This window comes from Trifolium pratense, linkage group LG6 (genome assembly GCF_020283565.1).
Source record: "Trifolium pratense cultivar HEN17-A07 linkage group LG6, ARS_RC_1.1, whole genome shotgun sequence".
Taxonomy (NCBI): Eukaryota; Viridiplantae; Streptophyta; class Magnoliopsida; order Fabales; family Fabaceae; genus Trifolium; species Trifolium pratense.
Genome location: NC_060064.1, coordinates 1,169,389 through 1,197,369, shown reverse-complemented (window position 1 = coordinate 1,197,369; position 27,981 = coordinate 1,169,389). Strand labels below are relative to the sequence as shown.

Genomic DNA, 27,981 nt, shown 5'->3' with positions numbered 1-27,981 from the left:
TAATGTTTGGTTTTGTATCAACGAGAGAATCATGAGGAACATTCGTATTTTAAACAGTATAAACAACATAAATAGAAACAAATGTAATTGTCTCAATAAAAACAAGTCCAAATGTGTAATATTCTAAAATTTTAAGAGTTTTGAACCATGTATAGAGAGCAAAATAAGTTCAAATATAATAGGGTAATATTTTGAAATTTGGGAAGGGGGGGTGGGGGAGGTGTTGGGGGCAAAAAGTAACGATTGTAAAGAGGTAAAAAATGACAGACAGCCCATTAATGTCAGAGCTTCATTGGGCTACACTGAAATGTTCCCACTTCAGCATCTAATCATCAACATTGTTCTTGCTTGTGTATTTTCACAGTAACATCTTAAATATTTAAATATTCATCAAAAATTTGGCTTGCATTATTTTTCAATTCTCTTGGTAGACAAGATGCTTGTGAAAACTGCTCCTTGAGATCGTGAATACAAATACTCAAACACCAACTTGGCTTTCACATAATAGTGTTAGCTGTTGTGTTTGAACCATGTTTGTAAGTAGGACGAATTCTCCAGTCTTGTAAAATGCACAGCAACGCCTTTTTACACCTCTCTAAATCTATTTGCTAACTCCACACATCGAAATCTGTATAGGCAGAACATGAATCCTCGTCCGATCAGTTGGATATGTCTACTAGCTTGAGATTTCTTTATATTCAGGGGCTAACTGAATATAACAATGTGTGCTGTTATAACAATGTGTGATGTTATATGTTGCAACAATTTAAAAGGATAATGAGCTTTTCACCAGGCAATCAATTGAAACAACGTAAATTTATATATCACATTCAAAAAAATTTAAACCGCACATTGAAGTGTAAAGGGCTTTCATAACACAAAGATGGAGGCACCAAAAATAAGATACAACAATTGGAAAAATTGAATAAAATAACTCATTCAGAATTTTGATGTTGTCAAGAATCAATTTTCCTATAACCTTAAGTTTTCACGAGCTTAGAAATTGTACAACATCTCTCTAACAAATCCGAGTAGATTGTCTGTTTGTGGAATAGAGCACAAATATGAAGGAGTGTGAAAAAAAACATACACTCTTTTCAAACTAAGCAAAATATACATCTCCCCAAAATGCAGTTTGAAGAAAATAATTTTACTTGACAACCACTTTGTCACTAAATTGCTACTCGGATCTATAGATCGGTTTTATGCCTTTCTCAAGTCTATGACTAACCAATGAAAAGCTCTTGCATACAACCTGAGTGATCTGTCAATCCAAGAAAGTAGGCCCAGCGTAGCATAGTTATGACTCAAGTGTTTTGTGTCACTCCAAAAACTTTGCTTGCTTTCTATTTCTTCTCCAGCGGCTGGTTCAAGTAATGATGTCAGCTCTTCTTTCGAAGCTTTATACAATATAAGTCACAAATTGATCACACGGTCTTTAAAAATCCACGAACGTCAACAAGGAAGCTATTCAGATTTTTCCTAAATCTCTGGTAATTTATTCTATCAAGGGAGAAAGAAAGCTGATTTGCACTAGTTAGTGACTGCAACGCATTTGCCAGCCTTGACCTGAGATTTGGATTTGCTTGTCTCTCTATTAATTCATTTCCCAATCTCTGTAAAGAAAAAGACCATTATGGAATCATTCAATGCACGGTGGAGTAAAAATCATAGCAGGAAGACTTGGATATGTGTTAGAATAGTGCATAGGGAATAGTTATTATTTGCAAACTACGTAACCAGAAGAGAGGGATTTAGACAGAAATCTAGCAAAGACCTAGAAGAAAAACCCCTACTATGAAAAGTAACTTGCATATTCATTATCGAACTTGATTTTGGCTTAAAAAACATTTTAGTCCCTATAATATCTAAATACTAATGTAAAAGGCATATCCTATATTAAGAAAAACACTAATGTAAAAGATATATTTACTAATTATAAGCTAGGAAGCACCGACACTCCTCAGATTAGGCGTGTCCATACACGTGTCTGTGTCCGTGTCCGACACCGACACTTATGATTACACTAAATTATGTCACTTTTCCAATTTTTTATCGGTGTCGACGTGTCAGTGTCCGTGTCATGTCCGGTGTCCGTGTCTGTGCTTCATAGATTATAAGTTTTTTTTTCTTCTTTTGGACATTACAACATGTTCATTTTATAGTTTAATCTCCCTCATACTTTGAGTCAACCCAATCTCACCTTACTTACTTATGCCCAATCTCACCTTACTTAATTAAACTTGCATATCATGAGTTTAAAGAATTGGATCTGATTTTAAAGAATTGGCCCAACCAAAATTTGGGAACAAGTTGGACAAAAAAGTTATTTATGGTTTCGAATTTTTACCAAATGCAAGTTAAAGCAACAAACCTGATACAGGTTTTTTTCACAAAGGATTAGTGGAAGGAGAGCATCTGCTGCAACACTGATTAGATCAGAACTGTAAAAAGGCAATACTATTAGTTACAATATGGTTTTATTGCAGTATTGACTACATCATGATATATTGCCTACTTTGAGATTTAAACTAGAAAAGAAGGCACTTGAACCTGTTTGCAACTCTAAATCATTCAGCATATATTATAAATTCATATGAAGTACTGATAAGAAGTATGCACTTTAAGATGTAATATTTGATTTACATATTCAGTTGAAATTTTCCTGTGAGCTAAATGTAATCAAGTCACATCAACTAAATTCTAACCCTAAACAGAAATAACATCATTGGCAGGCCCAAACAATGGCAGGACTAGGTAAAAGTAAGAATACAGAAAGAAGAAGAAATTAATTTGCATTCTCACCTGTAATCCTCGAAAAAGAGTAACTGCAGCAATGAACGAAGAAAGCGGCTCAAAAGACCTTCCTGAACCTCCCCACTTGCATCCTTAAGACCCATTGCATGTGCACCCAAGCCTATATTACCAGTACCAGTCTCTTTGTAGTGGTAAGAAGCAAGAGCTTGAAGAGCTCTGAGACACTTACTAACCACATCTACATCCTGCAAAAATGAAGAATGAAATGATTATTTAGACTTTAGAAGTGTAATATGTAGTGGAGAAGTTTTCTCCTTTTAGCCTCTTACTACATAGACAAAAATATACTTTTGGTCTTTGAAAATATAATGCTTTTTGAAATTAATCCCCATATAACTTTTATTTGATTTTAGTCTAAATTTAACAAAAAAAAATGTCTGTAGTCCTCACCAAGAATTGCTTTTAAGCATTAAAAACATTACTCCCTCTGTTTCAAAATGAATGTCGTTTAAGCCATTAAGGTTTTTACACACTTAAGAAATCCAATGATTAGAAGAAAAATAATAGCTATTTTACCAAAGTATCCTTATTAACTATTGGTATCTTTTCCACTATCATAAATGCAAAATAGAAGTAATGCTTTGGGAGTAGTGTACATAGAGGGTACAATTGGAAAGAAATAATTACTATTGCATTGGAAACAAAAAATAATATTCATTCTAAAACATGTTTTTGCTGAAGTGTCACTCATTTTGAAACAAAGGGAGTATTTTTGCTATACGTAGAGACTAAAAAATGCCATATTTTCAGAACCAGAAACATGTTTAAACCCATCATCAAACAATATCAATTAGAAAAGAATAAAATCCCTATCCACAAGTAAATTATGACCTGATGGTGGAGACCAAAATCAAGAGTTCCGAGTATATGGGAAAAGGCTTCACTATTTAGTTGTGCAAATGTCTCTGGATAAACCTCCAACAAATGTGACACGAGAGAAAAATACTGCAAATAACTCGTAAGGTATCAGCTTTTGGAAAACAATGAGTTCACTATTATTTCTACATTGTACATCAATATCTTACATCATGACAAAGTTTGGGATATTTCAATAGGTCCATAGAAATCAGTGGGGTGACTATGTGAAGACCAAAGTAAACCACCTGCAAGATCAATGCTTTAGAGATTCATTATCTAACTTTACATGAAACAGGGAAATGTAATAATAATACCACCTGAGATATGTTAGTGCCTTGAGCCTCAATTGAATCTGACGAGAAATCAATCTGCCAAACCAGTTATTTTTCAGTTAAATTGGTCCAATTTTAAGAAGTATGAGGTACAGGTAGATCTCTTTCCAATAGCCAATCTGAAATTAACAGAAAGAAATCCTTTACCATGTCTTTAGAACAAAGACTTGAAAGAAGTTGAAGAAGAGCACGCAAATCTTTATACTTGTCTGTTTGTGCCTCACTAAGTAAGTTGCTTGAAAGACTTAGTGATATCTGAAAGAGAGTGAAAAGGGATTTGATGGATCTTTGTTTAGAATAAAGAAAAAGCAAAAGCAAATTAGCAATGTGTGTGGGTTTTCTTTAATCATATATTAATATTGATTTCACATAATATAATCAAAACAATTATGTTGTTGGATTATACGGATTAGAAAGAAAGCAAAAATAAAGGACTTAAATAAACACACAGCTTTTTGTGTCCTATAATGTATATCTCATACTAACAGACAAAAGTGTAATCACTGACTATTAATATTGCAGGAAATGTGATTCTATAGACTAAAGCGTGTCTTTGTTGTGGATCTAATCACTCCAGATTTCTTAATTGGTTCAACCAGATCAAAATTTCATTAGTATAATTTGAAATTTTTACAATGGACTAGAATCCAAGTTGAAGAGGTAGCTTGAGGATACAACTTAGAAGTCCTTATTTCCCCCAAACAATAAAAATCCCTAAATAAAAAATATTCCTTTTAGAAGAGACAGAGAGTTGAAAACCCATTCATACAGGTAATTATTTTATTCAAATCAATTTTATGATAATAACAATAGAATGCACCCAAAAAATTTAGAGCATGAAGTACCATAAAGAAAATTCAGAGCAACATTCAAAAGAGTATATCTTCCAACTAGTCAAAATGTTGATGTATTTTCCCATATAAAACAGCATGACTGATAAAATAAATTTACCTTCCCAATATTGTGAGATGAATACAGCTGAAGCAAACGCATGCAGAAATTAACAACGGCCGCAGTTTCTTGGGCCTCCAAGTATGTAATTTGTCCATCAACCCAATCAACTACAAATTTTAGTAGCAGGTAGACAACTGCAGACTAAGCAATAATAAAATTCAAGTACAGAATAGCAAGTTTAGACACGCATGTCTAGTTTAGCTGAAAAAGGAATATAAATTATAATTAATCTAGAAAAGGGACATATTATAAGGAGAGAAATGCTAAGGACAACTCTCTAACACACTCTATTGAACACTCTCTTAGCTACTGGGCCACATCACCTTTATTTTAAATTGTTACACTTGACAACGAATCCTGCAGGTTTAAAAGATGCAAGCGCTTCCAAAAACAAAAAAAAAATGTAAGCACTGGAAAGCATTCTGATAATATACCTCCTACATACTGTATCCAACGTTTCATTCTTATATTGATTCGTCTTCACAATCTTTGGTATTTTCCCATTGAGACGTTGATAGTTTTAACACCCATTTTTCCTTTTCTGGGTGAATGTCAACAGGTCAAAAACTCAGTACTATCCGTTTGGAAGAAAGGGCAATTACATTTATAATTTGGATTAATGAGGTGATGGTTGTCAACAGTAAATTCACAACATATCTATTCACTGCATTGAAGAAAAGGAAATAAAAATTGTGTTTTGCCATCTCTATCATAAGCATATCCAAAAAGGATTCTCAGATTTAGAAATAGCATTGAAAAACTGTAAATAGGGAATAAAATAATTGAGAGATACGAGTTGAAAAAATAGGGAAAGAAAGAAAACCGAAGAATCCTCTGCAAATTATTGTCTTGTTCAAGCTTGGTGTTGTTTTGCAGAGGATGTGTGTTCTCTTTTTTCATTAAAGGAAATGTTATGCTTTTTAAAACGGCAGAACCAGTAACTGGTATAGTATTTTAAAATAATGTTAACGTGGCCCAATGAGTGAGTGTTCAATAGAGTGTGTCAGAGAGTTTGTCTTAGCATTGCTCCCTATAAGGATAAAATGAAAATATTCACTGAATATAAGATAGTCCTGGAAACCACACTTGTGTCACAAGAGCATCGGGGATATAATAAGCAAATTAATAGAAGAAAATTGAATGCTACCTCATGTTTATATACTTCGAGCAAAACTAGTATAGGATTCATTACAGAAAATCCTAGCTCATATATAGCCTTCTGTGTTCGAGGTTCAGAAGCACTTGCAGCTCCACGTAGTCGTTCTAACATGCAGCTGACCTACAGGATATCAATGATGACATTATGGAGCTATTTTCATGCAAACATGAGAATAAAATAATTGCTCGTGTCCTCACCGACAGGAGGATATCTGGTTGTTGGGCAATGCTTTTAAGATTACTCTTGCTGGAGATCTCCACTATATATGTTGCGATATGACCCATGAGATTCCTTACATACCTTATATAAAAAGACAATTTTACAAGGCGCCATGAAATTTTTGAAACTATGAAGAAAGAAAGTTGAGGTAAATACTCACTGACTTGACTCTTCTGAATTTTTCACACCTGAGGCTGAACGAACAAGTGTTTGTGCTAGAGACCGCTGAAGCAGAAACCAATGGCATTTAGGCAATAGCCGACAGCAACGAAGTAGCTGGTAGTGGAAGTTGATAAGTTCTTACCTGATGAGAAGTGTCCAACAAGAACAAAGTCTTTTCAGTGGAAAATGCAGCTGCCAGTTCATGCCACGAATTCTGCATAAGAAATCGGAAATTCAAGACAGTGATGCTCCAATAATATTACTGCTGTTTAAGCAATCACTAGCATAAAAAAAGAAAGGCTACTAACTGTAAATATTGTATGAAGGTCCCGGAGACATGAAAGTAATCGAACAACAACCATTATTTTTATGAATGTGTGCTAATAAGTGTCCTCAACTAAACCACTTGTTACAGAAACAAAAGCAGGAAAATAAAAAATGAAATTTGGAAATACAAATATTGATTTTTTTTATCATTTATTGATATATGTTTTTTGAGTAATTAGAGGCATTTAATAGAGTGCATCCAATGCACTTAAACCATTTCCCTTAAGGCACTCACTAACAAACCATTAATTAATTAGGACTTATTTTTATATAGTTTTAATCTCCCTGTAACTCTTCAATTAGGAGATAAAAAGAGCTTATATATTTGAATTTTGAATCAATTACAAGACAAAATAAATTGTTCAGCTTCCTCTTCACCTTTTTAACCTTCAAGAGTAAGCAACTATTCCTAAACTTGAATCATGCATTAACAAAAAATTATATCATTTTAAAACTGTTAGAATTAAAAAAATATGTAGATATTCTTTAATTGTACAACTTCATACGCATTCAATGTATTTTATTGCATCTTCATTATAAATACAAAGTGTGTGATCCGAGTTAGATAGACAGAAATTACATAACATTATAAAAACATACAGATTCTTAAGTTTGCAAGTTGAAACAAGATGAAATTGCAGATTTTGATTTTTGTCTATATAAAAGTACAAGTACCAACTCACCAGAGCAACAAGGTGAACACATATATGCCTTTGCTGAACCAGTGAATGAAGTAACATATAACATGTGAGGCCCTGGGAAAAAGAATATCAACCATACGGCAAACATTACATTAAGAACAACGAAGTCGGGTATTTTCTAATTATTCCAGTACTTTCTACACAAATTAGAAATCAGGCGGTTTCTATTTATTCCAGTACTTTCCACAGCAACATTTCCAAATTAGAAATAACTGAACATGCGGTTAGTCTCAACAATTTATGGATAAATCTTTTGTTTTGATACAGAAATAATATTTATGGTGAACACATTAACTGGTTGTCACTTGTCAGGTTAATTGTACCAAACCTAGAATTATCATTGTCTTGTCAGTACTTCGCAGTCCTGTTCAGATTTTTTCCTGAAAAAGTTATAAGTCTATTTTCCTAAGCATCCATTCAGTCCTCCAAATTTCCATGAACTGTGATGTTAATATAAATCACATGACCTATACGAAACTCTGGATGGAAAAACATACTTGAATTTTTATTTTCGTATCATGGAATGATAATATCCCACGGGCATTAGAATTTGATAATCTACAAATAGATCATTCTAGTGTGTAGAATCGGATTGATCATCACTATTCACAGCACCAATAATATATGTTTAGAAAATATATTTCATATTTTGTTTCAAAAAAAAGAAAATATATTTCATATTGACAATTTCAAATACATAGCATGTAAAGACTGTAACTGTAAACATCTGGATTTGAGTGTGTACTTTACATTAGTAAATACAGATGGAAACTAGGTAATAACTATGTCAAATACTTGATTTAAACGACAACATCCAAAAGTGTGACAATGATACGAGTTTTAAACACAAACCTGCAAATCCTTTTCCCCGGGATATGATGTAAGTGTGATCAAAGATATACGGACAATAATATCAAGAACAATTCTCCCTTGGTTATGCTCTCCAAAGAAACTAAGCAACACCTTTTTTGAACTATGCTCATAATGATGACCTGAATCTACTATTTTCTCTCCAATCTCGTCGGATGACATTAGATATGTACTAGACCACCTTGCAAGGAACCATACAATTGACTGCATAGAGCAAAAATTTAAAAGAGTGGGAAGGTCAAGCAGTACCTTGTCAGAAATGGCATATATATTGTCATACACAAGAACACAACCAGGATTAATTTCAGTGTAGTTTTTTAAAATTGCAAGTTGTTTGAAGATAAGCAAATAGTTATTATAGAAAAAATGGTGCAGTAGACCATGGGTATAGTATAGTAATGTTTTGTACATACAAAAGCTTATAGACTATTGTACGTATCTGTTTCTCAACGACAGTCGACTATTAAAATAAGTCCAGAAGACAACAAAAGCAACATATCCAGGTCTTATGTATATAACAAAGACATAAAAAGAATACTGTCGAGGTAGAAGCTTACGTAAGATAAATGAATAAAATAAAATGCATTACCTCCATAAGCCGGGGACTAAAAACGGATGCTCTCAATTCTGGATTTAGGCACTGCTCAGCAAATTTTATGATCGAGCTGCATTAATTAATAAGAAACAAAATTGTATGGCGTCATTTCATTTGAATCAGGCATAATATCCAAAAAGGGTTAGCAGCACAGCTTGTTGCCCGTTTGCCTTCTATTCAATATATATACACACAATCAAATATCCAATGCAATAATGAAATGTATCCCAGTGCTATCTTGATTTCAAGATGCAACTCTTAACAATCCAAGGAAGAACCCATACCCTACCTTAGCGGTTCAATAGTTCAGAAATAAAAAGTTAAAATGATAACTGACTACAAACACATGCATGAGCAAACAAATAGACAAGCCAAAGTGGACACAAAATCATTCTCACAAAATCTACCCCAATATTCCTTTTTAATTGTCTCTTTTGTAGAAAAATCATATTCCTATTCATTTGTCGATTTCAAAATTCAATGGAACATTAACTATTGTTTTGTCAATAATACCTTTAACTATTTATTGCAGAGAGAAAAATAGGTGGAATGAGATAATAAATACTTAAGGGTATTATAGGAAAAATACAAATAACTCCATAAAAAAAAATAATAATATTATTATTGTTTTCCTTGGTATGTTTAAGTAACCTAAAAACGAAGCCTAAAAGGAACTGAGGGAGTATTAATATTTCAACCCCACATAAACATGCTCATTAAATGTTATATTGATCTGACACTTCTTTAGATTCCATTGACATAGGTTAATATCAATGTACAATTTACTTTAATCTACCGTTTGCAAGAAGTATGTGTGAAACAGAGTCTAGAGTGTTTATAAAACTCTGTTGTAAGCACTGGACTAGAGTAAATATATTGTGGGTGTGTGTAAATGATATATACCTACATGCCCCGTGAGCAAGGAGGCCTAGAATAACAGAGCTATAAATAAATTTAAATAACAGAGAACATTGAGTCATTAAAGGGACTGTATAGTCATTTGACCACATGCTAATTGATGTGCTGGTCAATCAGAGTAGGTAAAGTAAAATATACAAAAACAAGTATGGGGGCTGCTCATTCTACTATGGATTTGCAAGGCAAGATGGATCAAAAGTGAGAAGTGATTAAAAATGAAAAAGATCAAACGTAAGATGAGAAATATATGATAAATCAACACTCCGAAAAAGTAATATCAACAAGAATTTTAACAGAGCCAAAGCAAAAAACTGCTAATATCTGAACGAGGTTCACAAACATAATTTACTGCAAATCTTAGCAGGAAAACAGTGCAAACATAAAACTTCAGAAAAGAAAGAAAAGTACTTTACCTGGAAAGTAAAATAACAGGATGTTTATCAGCTTCCACAGAATTAACAACAAATTGAGTTTGTATGGCATTAGGAACCTAAATATCACACATGACATAACCTTAAATTAATGTTTGCATTACATATTGCCATCAACATGTGAAAAACAATAAGGGTTAAAGGTGGAAACATAAAAGATAATGCACTATTCTATACAGTCGAGAATACTGAGATAGGATCCAGAAGCTTCCAGTCAGTTATTTAACAGTTATCGTTACTGTTAGATGAACATCTTGCACTGCAAGTCTCAGTAGCTTTAACTATGATTATAGCTTCAGTAGCTATAAATATGATTGTATTTGTAGCCATGGTAGCTATAAATACTACTGTACTCAGAAGATCCAAGTAATCATCAATAATTGAAAAGTTTCAGTTTATCAAACAGAATTTTCTCGCAATCATACTCTCTTTTCTATGTATCGTGCTGACAAATTGTTTATGAGGATGTCTGCCCCCCCCCCCCAAATCACTGGTTTTTTTTCCTGGAGTCTTTATCTTCTATTAAGATTCCTCTCATTCAAAAAGACAAAGATTTGTAGTACTAAAGAACATTTATGGGTGAGAGAATAAGGAGAAATTATAATTCACATACCAGTGGCATTTCCCCCTCCCCTTCATCTGCAATTACATGGCCAATTATGAGCAGCAATGAATAAAGTTCTTCCATAGTTTCAGTCAAGTCAATAATGCCCCTGCCCTACAAATCAAGCGAATAATTTGAGCTATGGTAAATTGGTAATAGCACCGATAACTTAAAAATTAACATAGAATATTTATTATGGACCGATGAGATAATACAAAAACACAAACAGAAACAATTAATGATAAATTTTATAAGATTGAGTTGAATTGAAAAAGTGAGTAACCATTTGATATATATTATTTTTGTGCTTAGTGTGTGACGCATTGGTTTTAATAGTGGTTAAAACTCAACAAAAATTCATGGTATAAATCAATAAAGAACTAACAACCAACTCATTTTTTGAATTATCTGAATCTACAAAACTCAGTTTTCCATAGTTGCTCTGTCAAGCCACCTTCTTTACCTATTACTAATCACAACTTTGCAGTTTAAACAATGCAATACCGATTATTGCAGTCCCAACAATTGCTAATCTCAATCTTCTGATCTGAAAATTACTAATCTTTAGGGGGAGTGGAGGAGCCACACAAGCACATCCGTAGATGACAGATTTGAAATTTTTGTCCGAGAAAGTTATCCTCTATAACACTATGAAACCAACCTGATTAAGGCGTGTGACCCGGTCTGAAAACACACTTGTGAGCAAAGGGATTGTAACATCAATAGAAGCTCTTGCAATAAGCGCATACGAGCTTAACCTTTCATCCATGGCTGCAAAGAAAATATAATTTGTTTTCAAATAGAACGAACGAAAGAAACTCATCAAGTCCCAAAATGATGTAAAGTTTAGCGCCAAGAAGTAGGTAGTGAAATTTTAGTGATTTAAAATCTAATGCCGAGTTTGTAATGTTAGAAGAGATTTTCAACCAAGAACTGAATTCACTTTAAAGGAAACTATAGGCATTTAATTAAATAAATGTGATTGTACTGTGCAAAACTATGGTAAATAATATAAATAAGGAAGGAGTTGCAGCTGAAGGAGGGCAGTAACTGTGCAATTTAAGCACGTCATAACTTCAAATTTACTTTTCATAGGTATTAAACAAAAAACACGAAATCGTTTTCGAGGAAAGAAAAATCTTTTGATTTCATCACGAAATCGAGTTCTCAATCGTGCCTAGGCACAATAAGTCTGCTATCTCTAACTGCTTTGTGATGTTGTTTCTTAAGTATAACAGATTAAACAAAGTCCCAGGAAAACCAATATTGACAAAAATAAAAAATGACAACTGAACTCTCGTGCATGCAATTTTATAAATCTTTGTCAAATTTCCATACCAGATACAGAAGCACGAAGATAATCTGAATCACCCTCATCATTAAATGCTGATGCAGAGGCCACTAAACATAAAGAAAGCTTATGTGAGGAAAAAGAAAGCAAGTAATACAAAAGAAAATGAAAAAGCACTATAGAAAGTTTCATATAGGTTTTACTTCTTAGCTCGCATTCCACAATGAAACCGAAGAGATTGGCAGCAGCTTTTATCCCATCCGGTGGAAGCAAAGCATTCGCAGTGGTAGTATTTATTGGCTGAAGAAGAACAATTTAAACCGTTCAGCTTAATGACCAAATTTTAACAATACAGGCATCCTTGGGTCCATTTAGGTTCACATAATTTGAATGCTAGAATTGAAAACAGCCTCTCCGCTTACAGGTGTAAGGCTGCATGCATCTAGCACTCTAGCCTCCCTAGACCCCCCCCCCCCACCCCCCAGGGGGAGTCTTGTGCACTGGGCTAACCTTTTTTTATATTGATAGATAGGAAAAGAAACTTCCTGAAGTTCAAATATATTAACAAGTGCTACACTTGGACCATCACAAATAAGACAAGCAAGTGATTATTTTAAATAATTATATTTGAAGTAATACCATTAGAAGGGCAGTCCAAGTATCCAGTAAGATATCACGAGCTTCCCAGCTCCATGTTTCCTCTTCTGTATTTCTAGTTATGAGGACTTTGATTACTTCAGACATCAACATTGACAAAAAGGTAAAAGTACCGATGGCCCTGGAGCATCAACCAAAATGTTTACTCATTTCAACTATGATTATGATAAACAGAGAAATACCTACTAAAAAAATCAAAATGCAATTGAAATACCTAAGAGATTTTAGGAGATTGTCAAACACATAAGGAGTTGTTACGTTTGCAATAGCCAACAATGCACGGCAACCATCAATCATCTCACTGAATGAAAACAGAACCAATTTGAGGGTCAAATTTGAATAAATAGAACTGTGTAGAGGCAGGTGTGCACAAGCATGTGGGTCATTTGCAATATGCATTTTATAAATGAATATCATCCAAACCTATCACTTTTCCCATTTTCAATAGCTTTTGAAACAGCATCAGGAGGGTCCACCCACTCTAGTATCCCAGAAAGGAGTTGTAGGAGATGCCTCTCATGCATTTTCCCATCATCTAAAATACGGTAGAAAAAAATCAGAGAAATTAAAATAAAAGATCTACACTAGTTAGAAAGAATTTCTTTTGGGGTAGATGGTGATACAGAGAAGTGAATCCTCTAACTGTTCAAGAGTCCTTTTAGCAATAACTAGTTATCTAGTTAAGAAATGAAAATGTAGACACAGGTATTCATACTGTTGAAGCATTATCTACTTCTAGAAGGCTAGCCTGATCTCTACAGTCTCACCTCATTCTTTCCAGAAGATATCGCATAGAAAGGATAAAGTGTGTTTATGGGCCGATTAGTTTTGTTAAGAGTCCCACATTGAATAAGATATAAACAGAAAATATGTTTATAAGTGGTGGGCAGTCCTCACCTTATAAGTCGTTTTGTAAAGTTGAGTTAGACACAGCCCAAACACTAAGATGGTGCAAGAGCCTACGATCCATTGGGCAACCCGCTATCGAGCCAATCGGGCCATGCTCCTAATGCCCAATCATGGGCATAGGGGTGGGGATGAGAATAGGCCAGGCTGACCGAGAGGAGCCTACAGGTATGGCCTACTGTACGTCAGGCTCATGCCAGACTTTTTAAAAATAGAGAAGGCTGAGGCTTTTTCAAAAGCCTATTTAGCTAAAAAGGTCAAGCTACGCGCTATTAAAGTCTCTTAAACCTACCGGGTCAGCCTACTAAAGTAGATATGAATAATATTCTTATATTGCTATTACTATTATTATAAATTATTGCTAAGCTTTGGATTAAATTATTGCTAAGCTTTTTCAATAATTTAAGTTTATTACCTTACATTTATTTTTTGCATATTTTAATGTATTATTATAAACTAGAGTTGAAATATGATATCATATATAGTCAGATTCTCTAAAATGCCGTGTTATATATCAAAATTGAGCTTAATCACATTGGTTTGTTAGCATGTTAGTCTATTTAAACATAGGTCGGATTCATTATTTAAATGCCTCCATATGAAATAGGTTTTTAAGTAGGCGAACAGGCCATACCAAGCTTTCAGAAAGGTCAGGTTTAAGTCTAAAAATAAGCCTACGACAAGCTATGGGTCAGACCAGACTTGGGTTTGCAAAGTCTAGCTCAGCCGCCTATTTCCATCCCTAGTGAAGGGATTGTGTCAAAAGTATCACATTGGATAATGTTGTAAATAAATAGTAAATATTCTATTATTAGGAGTAATCTTCTATTAGTAATTTGTATTTGGCCCATGAGCCCATTAGGTTAGAATAGCCTATATAAACACATTAGTGATTGTAAATTATTCATAACTTGAAATATAATAATATATTCAGTTTTCACATGGCATCAGAGCTCTCGTTCTTTGAGGGCCTTGCTTCCGCATAAACCCTAGCCGCCTTCATTGCGGTCATAAACCCTAACTGCCTTCATTGCAGGATTAGGATTTGTTACTACTGCCTTTATTGCAGTTTCAGCAAACAGTTGCGAAATCACTGTTCATGTGGTGCTGTTCATCCACGACACTGTTCACGCGCGTACTGTTCATAGTAGTACTGTGCGTCACTGTTCATTAAAAAAAAAAAAACTTGGATTTTTTGCTATTTTGTTCTCCTTATTAAGACAATCACATGACATCGGTCAATATGTCAAAAAAAGGATTTGTTCCACTCAACCAAGATGAAATAAAGAGGTTGAAATCTTTTCTTAGTGAATTGGAGACACCAACAACGGTTACAACTTCTCTGGCATATTCAGGTATGTTTCCGTTTCCACTTTCTCTTGGTAAGTCTCAATTTTCTGTTGGATTTAATGCTTCGGATAAACCCTATAACCAATATTGGATACTGGATTCTGGAGCCACTGACCACATGACACCCTTACCCACACAATTTTCCACTTATTCACCTTGTCTCAGTAACAAGAAAATATCCACAGCAGATGGTACCCTTTTAACTGTAGCAGGTCAAGGAGATATCCAAATAAGTCCATCTATAATCCTACGAAATGTCCTTCACATTCCCAAATTGTCTACTAGCCTAATTTCCATACAAAAACTCACCAAAAACCTATCATGTAATGCTATTTTTTATGACAATGCTTGTGTTTTTCAAGATAAGCATTCAGGGAGGACAATTGGAAATGCGAAAGAATTGAATGGTCTTTATTACTTGGATAACCAAAATCTCCCCCCAAATCCACTCAACAACAACAACTCACTTTTTTCGGAATCAATTAAGACCAACAGGGAGAAAGTCTTTCTATACCACTGTCGCCTTGGTCATCCTTCATTTAGAGTCATGAAACAAATATTTCCTTCCTTTTTTAAAAATTTAGATGTTGAGAGTCTTTGTTGTGAGGTGTGTGAACTTGCTAAACACAAACGTGCCTCTTTCCCGGTCAGTAACAAAGTGAGTACTTCTCCATTTTATTTAATTCATACTGATGTGTGGGGTCCTTCTAATGTTCCAAATATATCGGGTGCTCGATGGTTTGTAACCTTCATCGATGATTGCACTCGGGTTACATGGGTCTACTTACTAAGACAAAAGTCCGAGGTTACCTCTGTGTTTCTACATTTTTTCTCATTGGTAAAAAACCAGTTTGGAGTGAGTATTAAGAGGGTCAGGTCTGATAATGCCAAAGATTACTTCAATCAAGGACTTAATTCCTTTTGTCAAAAAGAGGGTATTATTCATGAGTCCTCTTGTGTCAAAACACCCCAACAAAATGGGATTGCTGAGAGAAAAAACAGGCATTTGTTAGATCAAACACGTGCTATATTATTCCAAAATAAGGTTCCCAAGAAGTATTGGGGAGAGGCGGTTTTAACCGCATCGTATCTCATAAATCGTTTACCTTCTAGTGTCCTTGCCTCTAAAACTCCTATGGAGGTTCTATCCTCATTTTATCCTGATGTGTCCACCTCTTGTAATCTCATTCCTAGAATATTTGGGTGTAAGTCGTTCGTCCATATCCATAGTGATGGTAGAGGGAAACTTGATCCTAGAGCCTTAAAGTGTGTCTTTATAGGGTATTCTTCCACCCAAAAGGGTTACAAATGTTATCATCCACCGTCTCATAAATTCTTTGTCTCCCGAGATGTCACCTTCCATGAACATGAAAGTTACTTCATTCAAACTCATCTTCAGGGGGAGAGCACAAGTAAGGAAGATGAGTCTCTTATACTCCCTGACCTTAATTTCGGGCCAGAAGTTGAGGCTGAAACTAGAGGTGACAATGTTGAGACTGAAATTGTTCTTGAAAATATTGAAACTAAAGTTGACAATGTTGAGACTGAAATTGATTCTGAGAAAGATGAAAATGTTGGTGTTGATGTGAGATATGGGAAGAATTTAGTATACACAAGAAAAAAGACCATTCCTGAATCTACTCATATCCATGAGTCCGATCCAACATTACATGAGGTAACTTTCCTTGACCCTTCAAACTCTAGTGATTCAATTTCAGAATTTTCTCATACCCAGGAACCAGAATTTAGCTCAACCATACAAAGGGAACCAGAATCCATTCTGATAAAACATAAAAACCCAAAATCCAGAGAAATAACACCAGTAGACTCTAAAGATTTACATCTCCCAATTGCCCATAGGAAAAATACTAGAACCTGCACCAACAAGCCACTTTACCCTCTATCCAATTACTTATGCTTTGAACAATTATCAACTACCCATAAAGCCTTCCTCACAAGTCTAAACACTACCACAATACCTACTTCCTTGTCTGAGGCATTGTCTGACAGGAAATGGAAACAAGCCATGGATTTGGAAATGGAGGCACTTGATAAGAACAATACTTGGGAATTGGTCTCTCTACCAAATGGAAAGAAACATGTAGGGTGCAAATGGGTATACATTGTAAAATACAAGGCTGATGGATCTATTGAGAGGTACAAGGCAAGATTGGTAGCCAAAGGGTTCACTCAGACTTATGGAATAGATTACTCTGAGACATTTGCTCCAGTTGCAAAAATGAACACTGTTAGGGTGATATTATCTTTAGCAGCTAATTACAATTGGAACTTGCAGCAATTTGATGTAAAAAATGCTTTCCTTCATGGAGAACTTGAAGAAGAGATCTACATGGATGTACCCCCTGGATATCGTGAAGATATTGCTGCCAACACCGTGTGTAAGTTAAAAAAGGCTTTATATGGACTAAAGCAATCACCACGAGCTTGGTTTGGAAGATTCACCAAAGTTATGGTTGGTTTGGGCTTCAAACAAAGTCAAGGAGACCATACTTTATTTGTTAAACACTCTAAGTCAGGGGGAGTCACAGTGTTATTGGTGTATGTGGACGACATTATCGTAACAGGCGATAATGAAGAGGAGCAGCAAATGTTAAGTCAACACTTAGCCAAGGAATTTGAGATTAAGACCTTGGGAAAATTGAAGTATTTTTTGGGAATAGAAGTGGCTCACTCTAAGAAAGGAATTTTCATATCCCAACAAAAAATACATTACCGACCTTTTGCAAGAGACTGGCAAGACAGCATGCAAGCCTGCATGTACACCAATTGATCCAAATATAAAGTTGGGGAATGCAGAAGAAGATGTTGCGGTTAATAAGGAACGGTATCAAAGATTGGTCGGCAAACTAATATATTTATCACATACTAGACCTGATGTTGCTTTTGCTGTAAGCTTGGTCAGCCAATTCATGCACCAACCAAAGGAGATTCATCTACAAGCTGCACTCCGAATTGTTCAATATTTGAAAGGAACTCCAGGTAGAGGAATTTTGTTCGAACGAAATGGAAGTGTGGGACTTGAAGCATATACTGATGCTGACTATGCAGGGTCAATTGTGGATAGGAGATCAACTACAGGATATTGCACTTTTTTAGGTGGAAATCTTGTGACTTGGAAGAGTAAAAAACAAAGTGTGGTATCCAGATCTAGTGCTGAAGCAGAGTTCAGGGCAATGGCACAAGGTATATGTGAATTACTATGGCTGAAAAACATCTTGGAAGACTTGAGGATAAAGAGTGATGAACCAATGAAACTCTATTGTGATAATAAATCTGCTATTAGCATAGCTCATAATCCAGTGCAACATGATAGGACCAAACATATTGAAGTTGACCGACACTTCATCAAAGAAAAATTAGATAGTGGTCTAATTTGCACTCCATATGTCTCTTCCCAAGGCAACCTTGCAGATCTTCTAACTAAGGGGCTGAACGGCAATAACTTTGAAAGAATTGTTTCCAAGTTGGGAATGATAAATATTCATTCACCAGCTTGAGGGGGAGTGTTGTAAATAAATAGTAAATATTCTATTATTAGGAGTAATCTTCTATTAGTAATTTGTATTTGGCCCATGAGCCCATTAGGTTAGAATAGCCTATATAAACACATTAGTGATTGTAAATTATTCATAACTTGAAATATAATAATATATTCAGTTTTCACAGATAAGATATGCACTGAAAATATGTATAGAAGTAGTGAACAGTCCTCACATTATAAACCAATTTTGTAAGGATTGAGTTACACTCAACCCAAATTCTAAGAAGTTTTATTCAACCTTACTATCAGTAAAACTACTGGACAGCTCTATAAAATCCATCCATCAAAATAACCATCTTGTCAGAAAGACAGACAAAAAATTGATCAACTTAAATATCCTAGTAATAAGAAAATACACATATAGTCAGCATAAAGATGGAGAAGGAAACAGTTATACCAGAGAGAAATACAGTTCCTGTCAGAGAACAAAATTGTACAATTAGCTTTCGAGCGGACACTGCAATAGGGCAGTCAAGCCAGTAGCCTTCACGTGAGAATTTCGGCCTCAATGCAGCATATAAACTCAAAAGCCATCCAACATGACCACTCAATATCAACACATCACGCCAATCTGAACCAGGCTGCATGTAAGCATCAAGAACAGAATTTTGAGCCATCAGTGGGAGACTCATAACGTGAATTTCTAGTAATGACTGTAATGTGATTCTGATGTTTTGCCTAATGCATGAAAATTGATAATAAGTAAATCAACTGATTACCTGAACTAGGTGACATTCAGACCTTCTAAGAGAATCCCCATCTTGCCTAACTCCAGCAGAGAAGACATTTATTTTTGGGTCACTGGTATTGCTACGAAAATCCCAATTCAGGAGTTGAAGCATGAGATCCAGTGCTGCGGTACAAACTTTAACCTCGGGCACAACAGAGTCAGATTCAATAATCCTATTTGTGACACTAAAAGCAGCTTCTCGGGTCCATTGGTAGAATGTCTGAAATATAGGTAATAATAATACAAAGAAAAAGGGGGAAAAAAGGAACTAATATTAATCCAGCAATCAACTTTACATGCATAAATAACTGTCATTTTTAATAATAAAACTTCAATTAACTTGAGAACAAAAGTGTAAACTGCGATGTAGAATGAATATTCAAATAAAAAAACTTCAATTAACCTAAGACCAAAAGTGTAAACTGTAATGGAGAATAAAAATTCTAAATGGAAACACCTTCAGGTAGTCTCGCTCAAGTGATCTCCTACACTGCTCATGAAATTCCCTTGGAAGGCCCATAGCACTTGAAGTAGAAGGAGAAAATTCAGACACCTATAGATATTTAACAAATAAATAAAGCTGGTATCTTTTAAAGCTGTAGCAATAACAGGAAATGGAAGAATTTCTATAAAATAAAATGAAGTATTACATACCAATGATTCGAGGAATTTGATTCCAGCAAACTGCACATCTACTCCATGAACGCCCGCAATAGCCTGGTTCACCTGCAGTATATCTGAAAATTTCAAGGATGGTACTTTTACATGAATAGCTTTGAGTTTTTTACGGCCCAATAACCAATTTGGTCCCATGGTAAGGAATAGCTGGTTACAGTAAGAGTAAAACAAAATGGAACGATTGAAATCAAGATTTACATAATTCTCTATATCAAATTAAAATAACAACAAAAGGAAGTCGAATCGGAAAGGGAAAAAATGAGGAGGAACATGTCAAATCTCAAGAAGTTTCGAACCAATCATAGACTTCATTGAAATCCATGAAATGAAAAGCAGACGTTTCAGAGTAAAATGAATGTGGACATCCTAACAAATTTTGTGTTACAATGAAGAAGAACAAAACAAAGCAAACAAGAACCTTGTATTGTTAAAGTAGGGAGGACAACAATTAGGATATACTGGTGAATATATTCATATTTCAGGATAAATTAACCATCAGAACGGGAACTTATCCGAACATATTATTAACCATCTTTGAAAATTGTTAACCACTCTTTTGAGTAACCATTTTAAAATGTAAAATGCTCTCTCTATAATTTAAACTGTAACTCGCTCTGCAAAAATTCGGGAAGACTTTAGAAGTTGGGTAGGGGGTGGGATTAATAAAGGCAAAAGATAAGGTAATCTTTGAATAGTATAATAAAAAGAAAATATTATTTCTTAATGCATTCTTAAATATTTAAATAATTTAGTAGTGCAAAGGAATAATGGATTTCATATGTTCCAATCCCATACATAACCAGCCAGCAAATAGTTTCTGTTCAAAGAAAAAGCCCAACCAACCCACTCAAATTTACTCCAGTTGTTCAGTCATTGTGTAACCAATTACGGAGGATTTGGACAGGCCACTGATACATTTCATGCATGTAATTAGTGTTATGAAAATATTCTTTATTTTGAGTCCACAAACATGAGTAGAAGGGGGAAGAAGAAGAAGAAGAAGAATACGTGCAAAAAGAGTAATAGCCGAAAGAAACTAACGACACAGAATATGTGGTCACCTGATAAAAGAGTGTCTCCTTCTCCGCAGCTACTACCTCGAGCCTACATATAGAAAAACATTGGCAAACCAACTATAAGACACATGAATCCACAACCTAAAAATTTTGCTAATACTGATTTGCCGCAACATAACTATCTTTTCCTTCTTGGGAAAAATACAAGTCTTGCTATCATATATGCCAAAAAAGTAAAAGAACTTTTCCTATCATGTGTTTTTTTTAGAACAAGTCCAACACCGGATATATATTTAAATCATTTATTTTTTGTATATAAATAGGTCAAACTTGTTCATAGTTATTATAGTAAAGTTGACCCCTAAAGAATAATACTACTATAAATATTAGAAGTTCTTGTACCTACTGCATTTGATTTTAAGCAGCATCCATATTTATAAATTGGAGGTGCTATTTTTTGTAAAGTAACTTATGCATTTAGATGTACAGGTCTGTCGTATAAAAACACACACATATCTCAAGGGAGCCAATCTTTGTTGATACAAACAAGGACGCGGCACTATAAAATATTAGGAGAAAGCCAAGTAGCTTCACTTCTTGGTAAAACTAGATTGGCCTTCTCATACTTTCAAAATAATCAAGCAGTATATCCGTGACAACAACCACTACTTCATAAAACTAGATTGGCCTTCTCATTGTTTCTCTTTAAAGTCATTCTTGTTCGGTATATGATATTATAGGTCAAAATAGTTGGCTACACTACAACAACATGATGAGACTATTCTAACTCTAAATCACTACTTGGAGCTTTTTAAACATTGCATGTCCATGTCCTAGGCTAGGCCTACTACTCTACATACATTTTTAGGGTTCCCTCGGTACTTACCAGCCCCTTTTCATCAATTGAGCAGCGACAGAAGAGACTTTGGCTTGAACATAGGTATCAGGAGAAGTAGCATGTTGCATTGCATAGCATAGACAAAAAGTAATCAAGGTTCTCTTATGATCAGCATTAAGAAAAGGCCATTCTCTAATAGCAGCTTCTCTAATTGCTGCAGCAGCTTGAAATCTGGCAGTTGGCACCGACGAATTTTCTGTGTGGACAAAACCAGTACAGTAGCAAGGAATTATTATTATTTATTTGCATTTTGTAATACATTAAAGTAGAAGAATGTAAAGTGACTGACTACTAACCAAGAATGAACTGACAAGTGTTATATGGCTGAGAAGATTGCCCTAATGACAATATAATTGCTTCAGAAGCTGCTGGATTAATTTGCATCTGAAAATAAATACAGTACACAATAAGAATAACAAGAACATGATTATTATTATTATTATTATACATCAAAAATGAAAGTAGGTATTATAGCATTGGTGCGATTTGAGACCTGAATGGAAGTACTAGCTAACTCGATTGCTCTCATAGTAGCTTGAAGCTGTGACAAATCATTGTTACCACTAAACCCTTCCATCTTTGGGGGAAGGAGAAGAAAAACCTAATCGAGGTTTGAACTACTACTACTACTACGTTTACTTGGAATTAGAGTGAATGAATGATGCAAAAGAAATTGGGAATGAAATCGTCACGATGGATAGGTATTTGTAGAATCCTCCTCCCTCCGAATCGGAGAGGGGGAAAGGTCGTTTTGGTTTGGTTGTTGAGTCAGTCGCTTCAGTGGCTGGCTGGGGGTTTTACTCTCTCACTATTCACTCACCAGTCATCATGCGACCCATCCACCAATAAATACCAAAGTGAATGAGTTAGTGACTGCACCGTGCGTGCGTGCAATTCTCCTTTCTTTATGTTTGCCTGCCCCTGATCTACATCTACAGCCTAACAGTCTTTTAGTTTACCTTTTTTTTTTTAACCCTTCGGTTTCCCGAGGAAAGAAGGTCTAATAATTCACAGTTCGGTTGCAAAGTAAATAAATAAAATATGACTAAAAAATAATTTTCATCCATGAATTAAATTTGGATTCTTCCGAACAATCCGTTCTTTAGAACAGTCTTTTAGTTAACCTTTCGGTTCTCGAGCGAAGGAGGCCTAATAGGTCACAATTCGGTGACTAGGTAAATAAAAAAATTATTTCATCCATAAATTAAATTTGGGTTCTCTCGAATGATATGTTCTTTAGTGCAGTTTATTAACTGCTTGAGTCTGAAAACCTAATTTAGTTACTGTAATTGTCTTTTAATTTACTTAGTTGTTTCGACTATTTGGTCCTAGTAATAAATAAAAACCACCTGGGAGGAGATTGTCTCCCATGTAAAGTTTCTTTGATTGCAATTGTCACTTTTTTTTTGTTTGCTAGTGATTTAATTAAAAAAAAAAGTAAAATTCAGAGGTTGAGATCCACATTTTATTCTCTACGATGAAATATTCATTCATTCATCGAAGTAAACTACACCAGAATCACTTAGTAATATTTCCAAGACATCATCAACTAATAGATGACTAATACAAGTCTAGTATAACTTATGACTTATGAACCAAACACAATTTTTTTTAAAATATTCATTCACCTACCCTTCACAACCCTTGAACCAAACAGATCTTTAACATCGTAAAATAGTGGTGATGTGTCCATCAAGTGTATTGTAAACATTTCTAATCACATAGGAGAGAATAGGAGACATTTAATTGTAAAATACTATACATAGCCAATTATATTCTCTATTCGGCCTTATTTATAAGTAAAAGTCAACACAAAAAAGTTTTTTTGTTTTAGATGAAGCGGAAATTCACTAAAATTAAATTCACATAAAATTGTGAGATCCCGGATTCAAACCCGGGTCACAACGTCCAGCCTAACAAGTTCGACATTTTTGTCAATTGAACTAAGACTTAAGACAAAGTTATTTTTAAATATAAGCAAAAGTTACTAATTCAACTAACACTTAATATTCTTATTAAAATATGGGTATGCTAATTGGTGCCCCGGGGGCACTGGTTAAGGAAACCAAAAAAATAAAGTTTTGGATAAAAATAACACTTTTTAAACTTTTAAGGAGTTGACTGCACAAATTTCAATGCTAAATTACTATTTTTGCTCCCTTAACCATTGCTCCGAAAGCACTGTTTAGCTTTTTTGACAAACAAAGATATGCTAAGTTGAAATATTGGAGATTGTAAAGTAAAACGTCAAGTTACTGCAACCGTGCAAATTTGATTGGCTAGCTTTTCAACTTTTCAATTCTTTTGCAGTAAATATGGTTTGATAAGTAAGGTTATTTTTGTCCATCTAAAATTATTTTTCACATAAAACTAGAACTCATTGATTTGTGTGTAAAAATGAGAATAATTACTTATAAATCAATATGGAGGGAGTACTACCATAATCTTAATCGTTTTTCATTTTCTTTTCTAACATTTTATAGTATTCTTTTTAAGTATTTTTTTTAGGGATAAATAACAAATATAATTTTGTATCATGTCGGTTTTCAACACAATTCATAACATGATAAAACTTACATTTTTTTTTATTTTAAGATTTACATTAGACAAAACAAAATAGAACGATAAAATTAACTTATTTAGATCATATTAACTCCCAAAATAATAAACTAATATAAGATCAAATTACATATTTTATTTTGTATTTCTTGTCCGATTGTAGTTACTTCAAATGCAATTCACCTAAAACTATCTCACAAACACTTATGTACCAATTAGAGAGTCAAACATCAATTACACTAAAAACTCTATAAAGAGTTTTCAAAAAAAAAAAAAAAACTTGTAAGACCCAACTATTTTTTTTTTTTTTTGTAAATTATGTATTCTCTGCACGTAACTGTAGAGATTCATTTTTCGAGTCTTGTGGAATTTAAATAGACGGCAAATTCTTCCTACGAATTTTAATGATGATGTATGTTCAAGTCAGTGATCAAACTCAAAATCTTGATTAAGTTAAAAAAAAACTCGTGTCATGTCATCTAAACGCTCTTGAATCATTTTTATCTTTTGTTTTGGTTACCAAAAATCAATTTCCTAGTAAGTAATCTATCTAATTTGGCATTTCAAATTATTTCAACTGTTAGTCAATGAACTTTTTGTCTTGTCTCCGACGAGGATGCCCATGTTGTGCTTTCTTGATATATCCTCTATGCCCAAAAAAAAAAAAAGCAAAGGATATCAATATAGTTAATTTGATACTTAATAAAGTGAGATATTTATTCACACCATTAAGCATGGGAAACATCCAGCAGCTCCAAACTAACAAGAGAAACATCCATGGCATCATTTGGCCATCCAACATATTTTGGGATTCGAATTTGGCACTGCATAGCGATATCTTTATCAACTGAGTTAAGTTCACGGGGATGCAACATTTCACCGTCCATAATCTTATGATCAGGTAAATCAATATAGAAGACGTGGTGGATACTCAAATTAAGCAGAGTTTTACTTTTCTTACTTTCCAAGCCTTGAATACTCAAATGTGTGATACAAAGAGATTGTGTTTTTCACTTCCAACAAACAAACAGACCGGCCTGTGAATGTGACTTACTCTATTGTTTTTATTGGTTTTGTTTATTAATATAAATAAATGATTTGGAAGATGAATCCTAACGCTAGCTAGAGGTTACTCATTTATTCCAATTTGCATGGTCACTAATTAAGAATTAAGCCAACCATACAAATCCAAAACACATATACATATTAAATATTTAAATATTGAACAAAATCATTGTCCTAAAGTTAAACAATTATGAAGATCAGAGTTTAACAACTAAATACATACAAATCATTTCTAAATTGTATGACTTAACATTTGAAATATTTTCAAAATCAACTGATCACCTAGAAATGACTATTTGCTATGTTAGTCTTCATGCAATGAGAATAATTTTCTTGCTACAAATGATTACTACTTCTGTAAAACCACTCTCATTTGATTACCAAGGCTTTAAATATGATGATGTGAAGCCAGAAGGAGATGCTTCTTTGTTATATTCATACATCCAACTTACTTCAACCTCAAGGTACCAAACCAATACTTACAGTGTCGGGCGAGTCACGTGTTTCGAGCCATTACAACTATGGGACAAGACCTCAAGAAAACTCACTGATTTCACTACTAAATTTTCCTTTGTAATTTACTCAAACAAGACTAATTTTGGAGATGGATTAGCATTTTTCTTCGCAGATCCGGAACTTCCACTACCTGAACATATGCAAGAAGGAGGTGGTCTTGGTCTTGTGGATAAATATCAAATAATGAATTCTACTAAATATTCATTTCTAGCAGTGGAGTTTGACACTCACCAAAATTCTTGGGATCCATCAGGCATGCATGTAGGTATAAATTTCAACTCTATGATGTCTATAAAAACTAAACCATGGTCGATTGATATTAGTAATAAGACGGCTTATTACGATTGTAAAATTCAGTACAATTCAAGTGCTCATAATTTGAAAGTTTCTTACACTGGTAGCATAATCAATGGTAAGCCAAAAAAAAGTTACCTCTCATATAATGTTGATTTAAGAGATTACCTACCTGAGAAGGTTATTTTTGGCTTCTCAGCTGCTACAGGAGTTGTGTTTGAGATGAATACATTAATGTCATGGTCATTCAATTCAAGTTTACAAATTCATGATGTGAAAGTGTCCTCTCCAATCTCAACAAATCCTAGTCCTTCACCAATTCACAATAGTCCTAAAATAGATAGCAACAAATATACTACTATTTGGGTAGGGCTAGGAGTTGGTGTAGGTATTGCATCAATTTTCCTTATTTTAGGATGGTTTTGTATTTTAATGTGGAAAAAGGATAAAGGGAAAAAAGAAGATTCAATTTTTGATCTAAAAATGGATGATGAATTTCTAAAGGGATCTGGACCTAAAAGGTTTTGCTATAATAAACTAGTGAGTGCAACAAATAACTTTGAAGAAACACAGAAGATAGGACAAGGTGGTTTCGGCGGTGTTTATAAAGGCTATTTAAAAGACATAGATACCAATGTTGCCATAAAGAGGATATCGAGAGAGTCGAAACAAGGGATTAAGGAATATGCAACTGAAGTGAAGATCATTAGTCAACTTAGGCATAGGAATTTAGTTCAATTAATTGGTTGGTGTCACATGAAAAAAGACTTTCTTCTTATATATGAATTCATGCAAAATGGTAGCTTAGATTCTCATCTATACCGCGGAAAAAGCTTATTGACATGGCCTATGAGGTACAACATTGCTATGGACTTGGCTTCGGCATTGTTGTATCTTCACGAAGAATGGGAACAATGTGTAATTCATAGAGACATAAAATCCAGCAACATTATGTTAGACTATAATTTCAATGCTAAACTTGGTGATTTCGGGATGGCTAGGTTGGTGGATCACGAGAAAGAATCACAAAGTACTACGATAATAGCCGGGACTATGGGGTATATAGCTCCTGAATATTACACAACAGGGAAAGCTACTAAGGAATCTGATATATATAGTTTTGGTATTGTTTCATTGGAGTTAGCTAGTGGAAGAAAACCAATTGATCTTAATGCTAAGGAGGATCAAGTGACAATATTCGATTGGGTTCGAGAGCTTTATCGATTAGGTAGGTTCCTTGAAGTAGTCGACACAAAACTTGAGGGTGGATTCGATGACGAACAAATGGAACGTTTAGTGGTTATTGGTCTTTGGTGTGCAAATCCAAATTATTCATTTAGGCCATCTGCAAGACAAGTGATTCAGGTGCTTAAATTTGAAGCTCCTTTGCCAATTCTACAACATATGATGTTAGAGTCAATATACTCTCCTAAAACAATGAACACAATTTTTGGTCCAGTTTCTTCTTCTTTTGTGGAGGATGATTTTGATGTACATAAAGTTACTAGATAG

The 27,981-nt window shown here is 34.3% G+C and overlaps 2 protein-coding genes across 5 annotated transcripts; one reads left to right on the top strand and one right to left on the bottom strand.

The window, feature by feature from the left end:
- Positions 1 to 904: 904 nt before the first annotated feature.
- Positions 905 to 22,979, bottom strand: LOC123889635 (exportin-4). Of its 4 annotated transcripts, XM_045939052.1 has the most exons (31): positions 22,529 to 22,979; positions 22,332 to 22,419; positions 22,024 to 22,231; positions 21,183 to 21,225; positions 20,098 to 20,169; positions 19,901 to 19,996; positions 19,433 to 19,663; positions 19,111 to 19,294; positions 13,319 to 13,430; positions 13,110 to 13,196; positions 12,878 to 13,016; positions 12,442 to 12,538; positions 12,286 to 12,348; positions 11,609 to 11,718; positions 10,957 to 11,061; positions 10,326 to 10,402; positions 8,989 to 9,064; positions 8,382 to 8,603; positions 7,512 to 7,583; positions 6,644 to 6,715; positions 6,500 to 6,564; positions 6,318 to 6,420; positions 6,109 to 6,240; positions 4,959 to 5,102; positions 4,155 to 4,262; positions 3,993 to 4,043; positions 3,843 to 3,920; positions 3,649 to 3,762; positions 2,806 to 3,002; positions 2,375 to 2,444; positions 905 to 1,616 (listed from the first exon to the last, which is right to left on the bottom strand). In XM_045939052.1, the coding sequence occupies exons 1-31, from the start codon at positions 22,610 to 22,612 to the stop codon at positions 1,428 to 1,430; spliced, it is 3,489 nt and encodes a 1,162-aa protein (XP_045795008.1). In that variant the 5' UTR covers positions 22,613 to 22,979; the 3' UTR covers positions 905 to 1,427. The 4 variants fall into 4 exon arrangements, 2 of the variants coding, with proteins under 2 accessions (XP_045795008.1, XP_045795009.1); XR_006802597.1 differs by lacking the exons at positions 905 to 1,616; positions 2,375 to 2,444; positions 2,806 to 3,002; ... (1 more) ...; positions 3,843 to 3,920; positions 4,155 to 4,262 and having other exon boundaries at positions 3,993 to 4,126; positions 4,959 to 5,095; positions 22,529 to 22,960; XM_045939053.1 differs by lacking the exons at positions 905 to 1,616; positions 2,375 to 2,444; positions 2,806 to 3,002; ... (1 more) ...; positions 3,843 to 3,920; positions 4,155 to 4,262 and having other exon boundaries at positions 3,993 to 4,126; positions 22,529 to 22,960.
- A 2,968-nt stretch (positions 22,980 to 25,947) lies between these two features.
- On the top strand, positions 25,948 to 27,981 carry LOC123888999 (L-type lectin-domain containing receptor kinase IX.1-like). Its single transcript, XM_045938171.1, has one exon. It carries the CDS (start codon positions 25,948 to 25,950, stop codon positions 27,979 to 27,981), a length of 2,034 nt encoding a protein of 677 aa, XP_045794127.1.